The following is a 13,454-nucleotide window of genomic DNA, read 5'->3' as shown; positions in this document are numbered from 1 at the left end:
CCCATTAGTCGCTTAAAGGATCCTAGATCGAAAGATCCTAGATTACATCGACCAGGCATAACATTATGACCACCTTCCTAATATTGTCTAGGTCTCACTTCTGAGGGTGTCCTGTGGTGTCTGGCAACAGGATGTTGTTAGTGGGGGCCTTTGGGTTGAGGGGAGGGGCCTCTGTGGATCAGGTTTATTCCAGTGCATCCCACAGATACTTGATCAGTTTGGGATCTAGTTAATTTGGTGGCCAGGACAACACCATGTGCTGTTCTTCTGGTCTAGGTGGGTGGCACATGTCTAAGACACATCCACAAAAGTTTCCCATCAGAACATTGTATTGTCACAAGATAACGTTATTTACTTCTCCTGTCAGCGGTCATAATGTTATGCCTGATCAGTGTATATGTATATCAATAATGGAATCAGCCATTCTCGGCTGGGGTGACTGACAAAAGTGAGGGCATAACTTTTCAGCCCAGCAATGCCGTTGACGTCTTGTTTACATTGAATAAACATGCCCTCGAGTTAGTTTCACCTTACAGATGCGTCGGTGAGGCAACAAGTATCTCAAAGGACAGACAAATCTCGTATCATACCAGCAGGCTAAAAAGGCTAATCCACGTACAGAGAATGGTTTACAGGTCTGAAACTTAAAAGCAATGTAAGAAACCAGAGTGAACAGAAGTCAACTCAACTCTGCTTTGTGGTACGCTACACTGAATACTGCATATTTTATCACCACGCAAACCTTATATATATATATATCTATCTTTTCGTCAGGGCAAAGGTGAATCGTCTTGAAAAATATCATGACTGGAAACAAAATTCCAAAACATGGCAGCAAGTGTGTTTCCTTGTTCCCCTGCCACTCTAAAAATAATTACAACACTAATCAAATTCAAGACATAATCTTGATCTGTAAGAATATTTATATCCTTTTACATATCTAACCTTGTTAACTCTATAAACACAGATACTGTTGCAACATATATTTTCATGTAAAATCCCATGGTTGTCAATCACTCTCCGTCTCAGCACTGTGCAAACATTTAAACTGGAGTTCTGCAGCCGGTAGTTTATTGGTTGTTGTGACAGCACATACATACATTTATGATTAGCCTCACACCAGTCTGCGGTCCTATTTGTGATCGTTTGAACTATACGAGTTAAGCTAGATGACGGATTCATTCTCAGAAGCCCTACTTTTATTTAGCAGCTTCAAACCTCACAGTGTTTCTCTTCATGTCTGAGTGCACCCACGCAGACTATGCACAGGGAATGACAGACCTGGCACACGTTCTGTACATATACTTTACACGTCCCAAATGCCCTGTCGCTCTTTTTCACACACACTCAGTAATCTAATCCCCTTCTTGCAAACTTTAAGTGCTTACTCAGTCCCTCTTATCTTGACAGAGTGTATTTCCAGAATATTGCCTACCTCTGTATCGGCCCCTTCAGTCCGCTTAGCTACATATTACTGGAGCTAGCCGCTATATGAATAGCACACATACTGTGCATATAATCTATACTCACAGAAGTCAAGGGCATTCTGAAAATAATCTCTTTGGACCTGCTTAACCCAACTTTGACAATTGTAGATGAATGTAGGACTCAAGGACTTCAGATGTGCAAGAACAAACCTTTCTCATGATTCAGGATTAAAAACTAAAAGTAAGGCACTTCAAAAATGAGTATCAAGAAGGTCTTGACTTGGTAAAAGGGTAAAGAAGAACAAACAAAACAAATATAAGAAGCTAAAACCCTTTAATTTAAATTTATTTATTTGAATACTAAAGGAACCCTTTTTATATTCAACCCTTTAATGTTTGACGTTAAAGGCAAAACAGCATTGTAACCCCCTTATCTGTTTCTCAGCATTTTCTGCATTTGCACAAGACACACACACAAATGGTGACGAAAAAGAAAACGATTAGTGACTATTTGGCTGCGGTGTGCCAGCCTTTTAGAATGTTTTTACACATTTGATATTTAATTTTATCATTTGACACCTCTGAGGCAGTTTCCATTAATTTAAAAGCTCAAACCTGTCACAGGCGCCTCCGGAGACGGTGCCATCACTACTTGTTACAGTTACCGCAGGGACCTGGCTTGTAACTGCTGGATATGACAGCCTGGGAGACTCATTCTATCAGCGCTAAACACTGCGAGACCCCGTGGGGGCCATGATGGATGTAAAGGTCTCCCTCTCCCCTTCTATTTTACTCTGTCTTCTCTCTTCCAGCCCCTAACCTCCCCATATCTTCCACAGCCTCCCCTCACACCAACTCATCCGCTCCTCTTCTCAGAGTGTGCTTCCGTGCCATCATTACTCCTTCTGCTTTGATCCATCTCTAAGGAGCCGGATTGCAGTCTGGAGTGTATGCAGAGAGGAGATACAGATGCATGTGTGTGTGTGTTCGCGCCTGTGTGTGCACTGAGGTGGCCTGTAAAGTGAGAGAGATCAGAGGGAGAGGTGAGGAGAAAGTAGGATTACGGCTAAGAGGAGGAGGAAAGGAGTAAATGAGAAGTGCATAGCCCTGTGCACGGGCAAAAAGGGGAGATGTGGTGTGTAGAGAGGGGAGGAGCAGGGGAGAAAATGGGAGTAATTTCCAGCCATTTGCCGTTTAACTCCACCGTACAACAGACATCCACAAGTTTCTTTACGCACTATAATCTCCAAACTCCTTATTTTCAGTGTCGCTGGCCAAAGTCAAATCCTCAGCCTTTGCTTCCTCCTCCCTGCATTAACCATAGTTCAATCCCTAATTCTTCTTGCCTCTTTGCTTTTTTCTTTATCTCCTTCCCTGTTTATCTCATCCCTCCCTCTTTCTGTCTCCACACACACACACACAAATACACACTTTTTCTCTCTCTCTGTCGCTCCCTCTCTCTCTCTGTCTCTCTCTTAGCTGGGTCCTTGAAGACCTCTCTAAGCCGGGAGGAAGGAAAAGTACTTTTCTGCCTCATCAGCTTGCTAAGCCCAGTGTGGAGAAAGAACAGCTAAAGGCTCCTCAACTACTGATGCTAACAGCTAATGCTAATGCGCCCTTTGCAAAGCATGAAGGCCAGTGGGCTCAGGCTAAAGGCTAACGATAATCATACTTTACAGCATGAAAGCCTGTGGGCCGCGAGCACTGACGCTAAGAGCTACTTAGCCCAGGTGCAAAGACCGATCGACCGGTAAATGTTGATGCTACTGGCTATGGTCCAAATTATAGAATCTACTTGTCCTGTAGCTACCTTCCAGCTTTACACATGTCCAACATACCCGTGCACACATGTCAATTTTTAGATAACTGTATCCCTGCACCCTTTACTGGGTAAATTCATTTCCAGCCAAAGTGGGGACAGGGAGCAGCCTTTGTCATTCAAGAAACATGAGAGCATGAACTAAACGAATCTAGAGTGAAACGCAACCGTATATTTAATTTAATGCTTGTACTTGCAAACAAAATCAAGCCTATTAAAAAACAGGAACCAGGAGAGAAAAGATAAGTTTCTGGTCTTATTTCCCTAATATTGAGGGGAATGAAGTGTGATGACAGCCTGTGGTGCATGCCTTTGCCCCCTTTTTAACCAGCTATTGCACCTGAACCTCTCAAGACGGAGCCAGATGTCTCACCATGTGAGACAAATTCAGTTCAAATGCCAGCTTGACTAAATTTAAATACACTTCTTTAGCTGTGGAATCTCACACCACAAAAAAACACCTTTAGTTAAAGGTCTTAAAGTGAAACTCTCGGTTAAGTGGGAACTGAAGAAAACACACTCACATTTACATTAACACATGAGTAATATTAACGTGACACGCCAGATGTTAGACAGAACCATCAGACAAGTTGTTATTGGAAACTGGCAGATGATTGGTTGAATTATCTGTCTGTCACCGTCAATCACAGGCTAAACACAACAATTTGCAGTCTGAGGAGATTCGAAAGCCAACAGGCAGTGAGTGCAGTTAATAGGCACTCTTAGGAGCGACCCTCTTAGAAGGGACCATTGTCATACCTAAAAGGCGCCAATCAGTGACCTGTGAGGTGAAGACCTCACAGGTCACTGGCTGGCGAAGATTGGTCTTCACCTCCATCGATCAGCCACAAGGACATTACTTGCAGACTTGAAAGATGGACTGTCATGCAAAATTGTGACTCACCAGAGCGGTTATTTGGGGATGTCCTGACAGGGGAGACAGAGGGAGTTCGTGAAGAGGAGTAGGGCCTCTGTCTGTCTCTTTCTATTGTTGAGGCAGAGCCAACAAAGTGATACTGGGAGTAACCATCCTGTAAAACAAAAACAAGGAAGAGACTGGTTACCATTGGTGATAAAGCAATTGCACAAACACAAAATCGAATATGCTTTAAATATTATCATAATGAATATGTCAAAGTATGTATTACTGATGACAAATCCACCTCCAGTAGAGCAGAAAAGATCACATTTAATGGGAAAAGTTTTCTTGGTTGTCACAAACACCTGTTGTGTAACGTCTGTTTGAATTATAAAAATAATGTATTTCAACGCTGGATTTTTATGGTAGGTGATTAAGACATTTATTCTGGACATTTGAAGACCTAACATATATGCATAACGGCCACATTTGCATCACATGTTCCACCACGAATTCACACACTTGGATCAACTCCGAGCTTAGAAAATATCCCAGCATCCTTGCAGACAAAAAAATAAATAAATAAATAATACAACTGACAACTCAGCGAGCATAATTACTGCCAAGCCAGTGACTTTGTATGTGCATTAGTTTAGCAGTGATTGGAGCAAAGCCTTTTTCATAAAAATGGATTATGAGAGTCAACAACAATCACAGAGCCGGAACCAAATTCAATTTAGCATTAAGATAATTGGGCACCTCTGAAAGCAAAGCACACGCAGATGATAAAAGATAACTGAGGCAAGCTCCATCGCAGATTGAACGTCTAGAGGCCTCAGCCGAGCGACGTCGGTGACTGTGGAAAACTTCAATACAATAAGGCTGGAGACGCCGACACGGAGGGGAGGAGAATGAGACGACTGAGGGACGGAGGAAATGAGCGAGAAAGAGAGGAAGGTGGGACAGACAGAGTGGTAGCTGACAAAGACAGAAACTAATGAGAGCAAGGGAAGGGTGTGAGAGAGCAATGGCAGGAGAGTAAAGAAAGCAAGAGGAGGAGAAGGGTAACAAGAAGGAGTGGAGGGAGAAGAAGGCAGGAGTTAGCACGGTCCCATGTCCTCCCCTGACTCTCATTTCCTGGAACAGCACTGCAAACTAATAGAAAGCTGGATCCTCTGACACACAGCGGTTCAAAGGTAGCTCAATTCTAGTCTCCACCATGCCTCCCTCAATTTTCACTTCATCTATTTATCCAGCAATCCGTCTTTTCGCTCTCCTTGTTTCACATTCTGGATCCTCCCTGCACCCCGCCTCCCTCCCAACAAATCTCATTATTAAAAAAATGTAACCTCCTTACAGTGCACTGGACTGCTGTGCAATTGGACGCTGTCAAACTGTCACACTGCTCAAAAATGAACACAGTCACTGAATATTGAACGTTAAACGTATTCTGCAGAGTGACGTGTGTAGGGTGCTGTCTATATTCCTGGGGCTCAAGAATAATCTGCAGGCGTCCTTAAGGGCCTTCCCGAGCAAAAATGAGTTATTTGTAATTAACATCATGTGTTAGCATAGTTTCTTTTCTTGTTTTCGTCTTAAGATTTAAGCCTGGACAAGCCGTTCTATTCCACTGATCTGACACTGCTATACACTGATGTTCTGTATGAGCTTGTTCTAGCTTTCCATCGATTTTAGGGTGTTTATGGGGTGAAGTACTCAAACTCACAATTCCCTACAATTCAGTCTGACAGACTCGTTGGAAACTTTGTGAGACTTACCAGCCTAAACCCTGATTGGCTGCACAGCCTTGGTTTGTGATGTGTAACCCTCCAGCCAACTAATGTGTGAAATAATAGTGCATTCACATACTCCTCCAGTGGTCTCATTTCCGGAGCTGAGAAGTGATTTGTCCTACTTCAGTGTGTCCATATACTTTTAAATTGTAAGGTGGAAATAACACTTAAGCAAGACATTTTATTTATTTAGTTTTTGTGCTCTAAGCATTTTAACAACATGTTGATAGCATTGATGATATCCCCCCACAGGATTTCTCAGGAGCGGTTTTGAAGCTCTACGTGGGCGGCAACGACCATCTCCATCTTGCCGACTACAACTAACTCCTGGCTGATTCAAAAATGGGCAAACAGGTGGAACACGAATGGAGCTGAGTCGAGAGGGTGATGATGAGGCTGACAGCAAGCAACCTGAGACAGCACCCAACGGTCACTCGCCGGAGGGTAGCTGCCCCACCCATAGTTATGCACAATTTTAAACATTGATACAATTTAAATGTGTGAATTATGTGAAATCTGGCCCTGGTACATTTGTCAGGAATGGGGATATTGTGGGATATTGTGTAGAAGTCTATGGGGATTGACTTGGCATTGGAGTGAGCCCCAAGTGGCTATGTGAGGAACTGCAGCCTACAGTTTTGTCTTAATTTTTCAGTCTTAGATTTAGATAGACGTTAATGATCCACAAGGGAAATTGGTCACAGTAGCTTAGTTGTACATAAAAAAACACTCTTAAGAACCACAAGTAAAAATAAAAATAAAATAAAATAAGATTAAGATAAAATAAAAAGTAAAATATAAGGAAAATCTAGAGTTTGCATGTTTTGTTTTCCCTGTGTCTGCGTGGGTTCTCTCTGGGTACTCCGGCTTCCTCCCACTGTCCAAAGACATGCTCGTTAGGTTCATTGGTGATTCTAAATTGGCCATAGGTGTGAATGTGAGTGTGAATGGTTGTCTGTCTCTCTGTGTTAGCCCTGCGATAGACTGGCGACCTGTCCAGGGTGTACCCCGCCTCTCGCCCGATGACAGCTGGGATAGTCTCCAGCAGACCCCACGACCCTTCACAGGAACAAGCGGTTACAGAAGATGAATAAACGAATGAATAAAATCTAGTAAAATAAAATAAATGTTCACATAAATTCCCAAGTCGAGGAGTATTTTTTCATAGATTTCTTTTGAACCTTATAGTCCATATGATGTTTGTTAAAGTGTAGAAGGATATCTTACACTAAAAGCAAACAATACCCAAACATCTACAGACATCAGATCTAGAGTGTCTCGGTTTCTCACCCTTTCCCCTCATCTCAACTCCTTTTTCTTTCCACCCATTTCCTCTTTCTCTCTCTCACACTCTCCTCTCCAAACACACCTCTCAGCTCCTACTGTAAGAATAAGAGAGAGAAAAAAAAATAGAGAAAGCGTTGCTTGGCAACCAGTCTGCCTGTTGCTCTCACCATCACCGCATGGTAAGTTGAAGGTCGCGGGACAGAGAGGTAAAAAGCGATTACTGCCCCAACAAATGAGGTGTGTATGTGTGTGTGGGTGTGTGTGTGTGCATGTAGGTCTGTCTGCACTCATGCCAGACAGCAATTATGGTAAAAATTGTAAAAGGTTACACATGATGAGTGGTGGGTCCCCCTCTGGGTCTCACAGACCACTGAGCATTGTCATTTTTCAGTACTTCAATCCATGTCTCTTTCTCACTCATTTCACACTCGGATTTTGATATTTACAGCGGTGAGCGCTTCACTCACACATGATCCATCTGTGCTCACAGAAATAATATAGCTCTGACCTTTCCATCCATTATATTGGCTGCTTGTGTTTCTGCTGATTTGGAAACTGACCTTTAAACTAGTGTTGCATTTACTGCAAACAGTCCCCAACTCTGTAAGTATGTGCTGCAGCTCTGCCTCTTTGGCTTCCTAAAATAATGCTGTTAGCCTCAGCCTACCTCAACACACCTCCATCTCCTCTCTCTTTCTCTCTCTCTGTCTGTTCGCATCTAATACAGGTGAACATCAGAGAGAAACCAGGCAGAACACAGAGGCAGCTTCTGAGGCCCGAGGTTGGTTTGAAGTTTTTTTTTTTTCCAAATGCGCATCTCCTTCTGGCTGTCTTTTTCACTTTATGCTGGATAGCAGGGGCGGATGAATTAATTTTAGCTGTGTGGAAGAAAAGCATCTCATCATTTCATACTCGGGGAAAAGAAAATCAGTGAAAGTTATGAATGTTTGAGTTATTGTAAAAAAGCTAAAAAAAAAAATATATATATATATAGAAAAAATCTATATTATACTGTAGAATAATGCCATAAAGTGGCAATTTCCAACACTTTGCTCCGGGTTGATTTGAAGACACCTGTAGTTAGTGGTGGTAAGAGAAGATGTGGTTTAAAAACTACAAATCACAGAATACTTAGGGAAGCAAAACAAACCTTTCACCATCATTCTTTTCACATCTGTGTTCTGATTTTACGCTACAGACTGCATGATTTTGTTGCTTTTCTAGGCCTCAAGACCAACTTCCTTGTTTGTTGGTGTTTGGGGAATGGTTCATTAGGAGCGGTGGCTGACCCTTGGGTTGGTGGTATTGACTTTGTTTGCTTGAGCTTTGGTTCTGTTGAACTACACTAGCATTCACTCACACATACACACATTTCGTCCTTCCTTTGAGCTAGGTTGTGACTTTGTTGTGGCAGAAAGTTGGAGGTGTGCAGGCCATCACCTGCAGCTCTTCATCTAACAGATCACTGTTGCTGCTGCTTCTTATTGTTTTGTAGACCCAATTTTGATGAACAGCAGTGGTAAATACTAAACTGCAGCAGTCGGAAATGTACACTCATATACTGAATATGTATATATGTATATGTATTAATGTTATAAATATAAATCAAATAAAGGGAATGATCATCTGGAGCATCTTGAAGTAATGTCTGATTCAGAACAATAAGGTGGTGATACTTTAACAACTTTACCAGCTGTGTCAGGAGCACATTTCTAACATATGCAGCTTAAACTTTCCTTTCAAACGTACTCTCTTCATTTGCAGGAAAATCCTGAGCACTCTGTTTGCAGCGATCTTGCAAATGACTAGGATGTGCAATCAGTGACCTCACACAAGCGCACCGCACACCAATTTCTCACTCGCCTCGCACAAATACACCCACATTGTGAATTACACACCCCTGGAACATATTGTAAATCTGTCACACGTGTGACAAACACGGCGTATCTCTGACCCTGAACTCCATCTGTCATACGTGTGTGTGTATCTGTTTTGGTGATTTGTGTGTGTTTGTGATGTGTGGGCACGCACGTGTATATATATGTGTGTGTGTGTGCAGGAGAGAGAGAATGTGTCTGATTTAGAGCCCGAGGCAGATCATTTATCAAGAAATGAGGCACAGCAGCCCAACAGAAGTTATGCACTGAACGGGGACATGACAAAGTGTAACTGAGTGAATATGAATTTAGTGTGTGTGTGTGTGTGTGAGAGAGAGAGAGAGAAAGAGAGGAGGGATACGTTTGTGTGAGGGAGTCAGAGAGTTAGGTCCTTCTTGTCCTATTAAGAATAAGTTTATTTACAAAGTGACCATGTTTCAGTTCCTTGTTTTCTCCAGAAATCCCCCGTTGCACAGTACGGCACATTTGTTGTTTACATAAAAGATGACCCGGGGCTTCCCTCCAAGGAACTGTAGATGAAACATTACATGCAAACACACACACATATATACCGAATGAGGACACATCCTGTCAAATAGTCCAAATAAACCTGGGTAAGAAGCAGAGTTTTACTGCACTCTGGAGACTGTTATACATGATTTACCCTAAAGCCAGTGCTAGTGCTAGCGATGGTGCAAACAGATTTTGGCTTTGGTTTATTAATGACTGCTGCATCATAGATATTTCAAGTCATCTCAGATCTTAATTTCATATCGAGCTACTCTTTATTCATGGGCTTGCAACGTTTTAGTGTGCTCAGAAACTGCTGGGCAGCCCTGCCCCCCGTTCTGTTGCAATTCTCCTTTCTCCCTTCCCCTCTCTCTCTCTCAGCCTAGACTGCTCCCATGGCGCTGCTGTAGGAAGTGATTAACTCTTCTTACTGAGGTTTGACAAAAAAAAAAAAAGGAATAAAAAAACCCACACATTTTTAAAGACACACAACCGCAAAGAAACAAACATGCATGTGTAGCCGCACACGTAACTTCTACACAGTGGGAAAGTGTGTTTCAAAATACTCTCATTACTTCAAGACTTCAAAGCAAACAACAACTCTTTGCCAGCACAGCTCAAACTGACTCATTATTGACCCCACACTTTCCCCAAAACTACAAACAGGAGCATGCTTATTTTTGAACTCCAAAAAATAAAAAAAAATAAAAAAATTATGAAGTCACCTCATTTTCTCTCTCCTCTTTTGCCGCTGCGTCGTTTTTTCCCCCCTCACTTTGCTTTTGCTCACAAACACTTTGCAGAGACACCCTGCTCCACTCTCGTCTAAATTGTATGCTAATCCGTGTTTGGATTGGAGGCTAACAGGATTTTTGCTGCACCTAACACCCATGACCTAATATGTCATGCAGGGATACTAGCAGTAAAGTCCCTTATTTTGAGCTCTGGACTCTGGTGATAAAGTCAAAGTGTGGCTCCTCCAACGCAACAATTTCCACAGTTACAAAATTAGGCTGCTTTGTCACTAGCCATGCAACTTAAGGGAGTAAACAGTAAGGTATGGCATCTATCACCCTTTAAAAGTCAGTTTTAGAGGCACTATAAATAGCATAATGCAGCAGCTTAACTAGCTGAACTACTTAGAATGTGCAAGTTGGAGAATTGAAACGGGCTGTGCTGCATTTAATTAAAGGCGTCCAACATTTTAATTGCATTACAAGATGTTCATCGTTCAAAGATTATGAGATTACCTGTCTTTATTAAATCAGAGTCAGACTGAGCATAATGCCAGCGGAGAAAAAAAAAATTATGTATATATATATATATATATATATGAGTAATTCAAATAAAATAAAATAAGCTATGCCAGGGCCGACAGCATGTTGAGGCAGTGTCCTTCATGTCTGATCACTGGAGGGTTACGCCATCCAGTCGCCTGTAATGCTGTCCAGTGGCAATGATTAGAGAAGTGTGAAGCAGATGAGGCTCCAACGGGCCGCATGGGGATACCGCTCTGTGCAATACAGGGGGATGAGAGGATGACGAATAGAAGAGAGGAATAGAAGAGAGGAACACAGTCGTCGGGGATGAGGAGAGGACGCATTGATGCCACAGGGCAGCCTGTCCTGATGTGCCAGAAGCAACAGTCTTTGACTTGTACAGTGAGCCCATGCCCAATGCAAGGAAGGCAGTGGGTTAGACGCTGCGTCAAATACTTTATCACAGGAGACAGAACGTAATGGGCAAGAGATGTTTTCAGTACTTTCTAAAGCAACGCCTTCAAACACAGTTCGACTGGCCTTGTTACAGGACTTTTGGTTGTTTGACAATATCTTTGAAAACTGAGTTAGGCTACTTCAAATTCAAGTGCCAGTGCTGCTCATTTTCACAGTTTATATTTTATTAAATAAACGCAAGATAAATGATTTGTTGAAGAGGATAAAAGCTGAGCCTTAGCCTCCTGAGGAAACAGAGACATCTCTGACCTTTTTTGTATACTGAGTCTATGTTAGCTGACCAGTCCAGTTTGATCCAGCTGTAGACTCAGGCCTGGACCTCCAGAAATCCACTACCATCTCCTTGGTTTTAGCTGCACTGATCAGAAGGTGGTTCGCTCCGCACCATGAGAAGAAATTGTCATAATTGTACTAGTTAGAGATATCCTGTGCAACACGTGTGGGCATTCATTTGTTTTACTTATTAATGTTGGGGTGGTTTGTTTGTTTTATTTAACTGAATTCTATTCTATTGTCATCCCCTGCAATTAAACATATTGCACGCTACCATATCATAAGTCACAGGGCTGCATATCTCTGCGACAATGTTCCCAATCTTGTTCAATATGTGCAGGAAGAAATCATTGAAGGAGAGCTCAGCCTACTTTGACCAGGGAGAACAGGAAGAGCAGGTGCGTCGCCTCAACCCAGAGGTGCCAGATTTATGCCAGACAAGGTCTAATTCTTTTTCATCTTCGTCAGTAACAACTGAGAAATTTTTCCAAATGTCAAAGTTGCCTTGCTTTGGTATTGTCAGAACCTCAACCTTCAACTTAAGTGGGTGACTCCATCTTTCTGGTGAGCACTAGACACCTGCGGCAAATTTGAAACAACCCACTTATATTTGAGTTGAGGTCATTGGAACCCGATGGTCAATGCCGTCCTCTGCAGTATATTGTACTACTAGAATATACATTTGTTCTTATTAATGTGTGCCCAAACAAGGCACATGCGTACAGTTGTGTATTCTAACATGCACTGAAATCATGAGCTTCAATCGCCTCCATTCTGTCTAAGCAAAGATACAAGAAAAAACACATTTATAACCAAGGACACTTTCTTGGAATGTGTAACTTAAAATGTCTAAAAGTCGCTCTGAAACTGATTGAGTCCATCTGAAGTTTCAGGGAACGGAATGGCAGCTAACCTTGGTGGCAGATATTCACTCGACAACGCTCACTGCTGACGAGTGAAAGGAACAAAACATCTGTTAAATTACTTTTAATCAAGCTGCAAGAGTCTGCAGGAATCCAACCTTTGAAAAGAAACAACAACAACAGAAAGAAGAGAACGTGGGTTTTAAAATGAGTTTATGTGTGTTTGGCACAAACAAACAAAGTGTGTACCTTCTCAAGAGCAGCACACATTTTTCCACTATTTGTTTGTGCGGTCCTTTAAGAGCTCTGCATTAACCAACGTATTAATGAGCTATACAGTTTCCTGTTAGCCAGAAGCAATAACACCATTCAGTCCTGATGATGGGCTAAACAACCGTTAGGATTGATGCGGCTTGTAAGTGAATGAGCGTGCGTGCGTCTGTATGTGTGTGTAATAAAAGAAAAACCAATAGGCTAGAGACTAACACACAGTTATTGATCCTCCTGCCTCTGTAAACACTGTTGCTCGGCTGTGATGGTGCCCAGCAGAAGCCCATTATTCTTTTGTTTAGATGTGGTTATGACTGACCTCAATGTGAAAGCACTCACACGCACATCTATACATGCAACACACACTGTAATAGAGCCAAGGCACGGACCATTAAAAAATACACACCAAAGCATACATTAACGTACACTTGAGAAGACAGATCACTACATTATGCAGCACCAGAGTATCAGTGCCAGTCATTTCATCTTCACGTACTTGTAAGATACATTAAACTATTTATATGCACATCCATGGACCCCCTCAATCAAGAGAAAGGCCTGTTATGACCCGATCGTAAGAATTTTCAGAGTGCTGTTTAAAGGGCCTGAGGTAATTGTTGCTAATCAGTTTAGAAGGAAAATATTAGCTCAATCTGACTGTTTATTTCAGGGTTAGAATTAACACATTCTTTCTCCACGTGTTTACCCCATGTGAGTGTCAGCTGATGTGACAAGAGCTA

The 13,454-nt window shown here is 42.1% G+C and overlaps 1 protein-coding gene across 1 annotated transcript in view; it reads right to left on the bottom strand.

Annotated features, from left to right (window-relative positions):
- Positions 1-13,454, bottom strand: part of ctnnd2a (catenin (cadherin-associated protein), delta 2a) — a gene marked incomplete at its 5' end in the record, with an annotated part of 166,900 nt that overhangs the window by 4,141 nt on the left and 149,305 nt on the right. Inside the window, 1 exon segment of the mRNA XM_084566628.1 lies at positions 4,151-4,277. Within this exon segment, the coding sequence (XP_084422754.1) occupies positions 4,151-4,277 (127 nt within the window).

This window comes from Chelon labrosus (assembly GCF_963514085.1).
Source record: "Chelon labrosus genome assembly, chromosome: 18".
Classification (NCBI taxonomy): Eukaryota; Metazoa; Chordata; class Actinopteri; order Mugiliformes; family Mugilidae; genus Chelon; species Chelon labrosus.
This window is presented reverse-complemented; position numbering and strand designations above follow the sequence as displayed.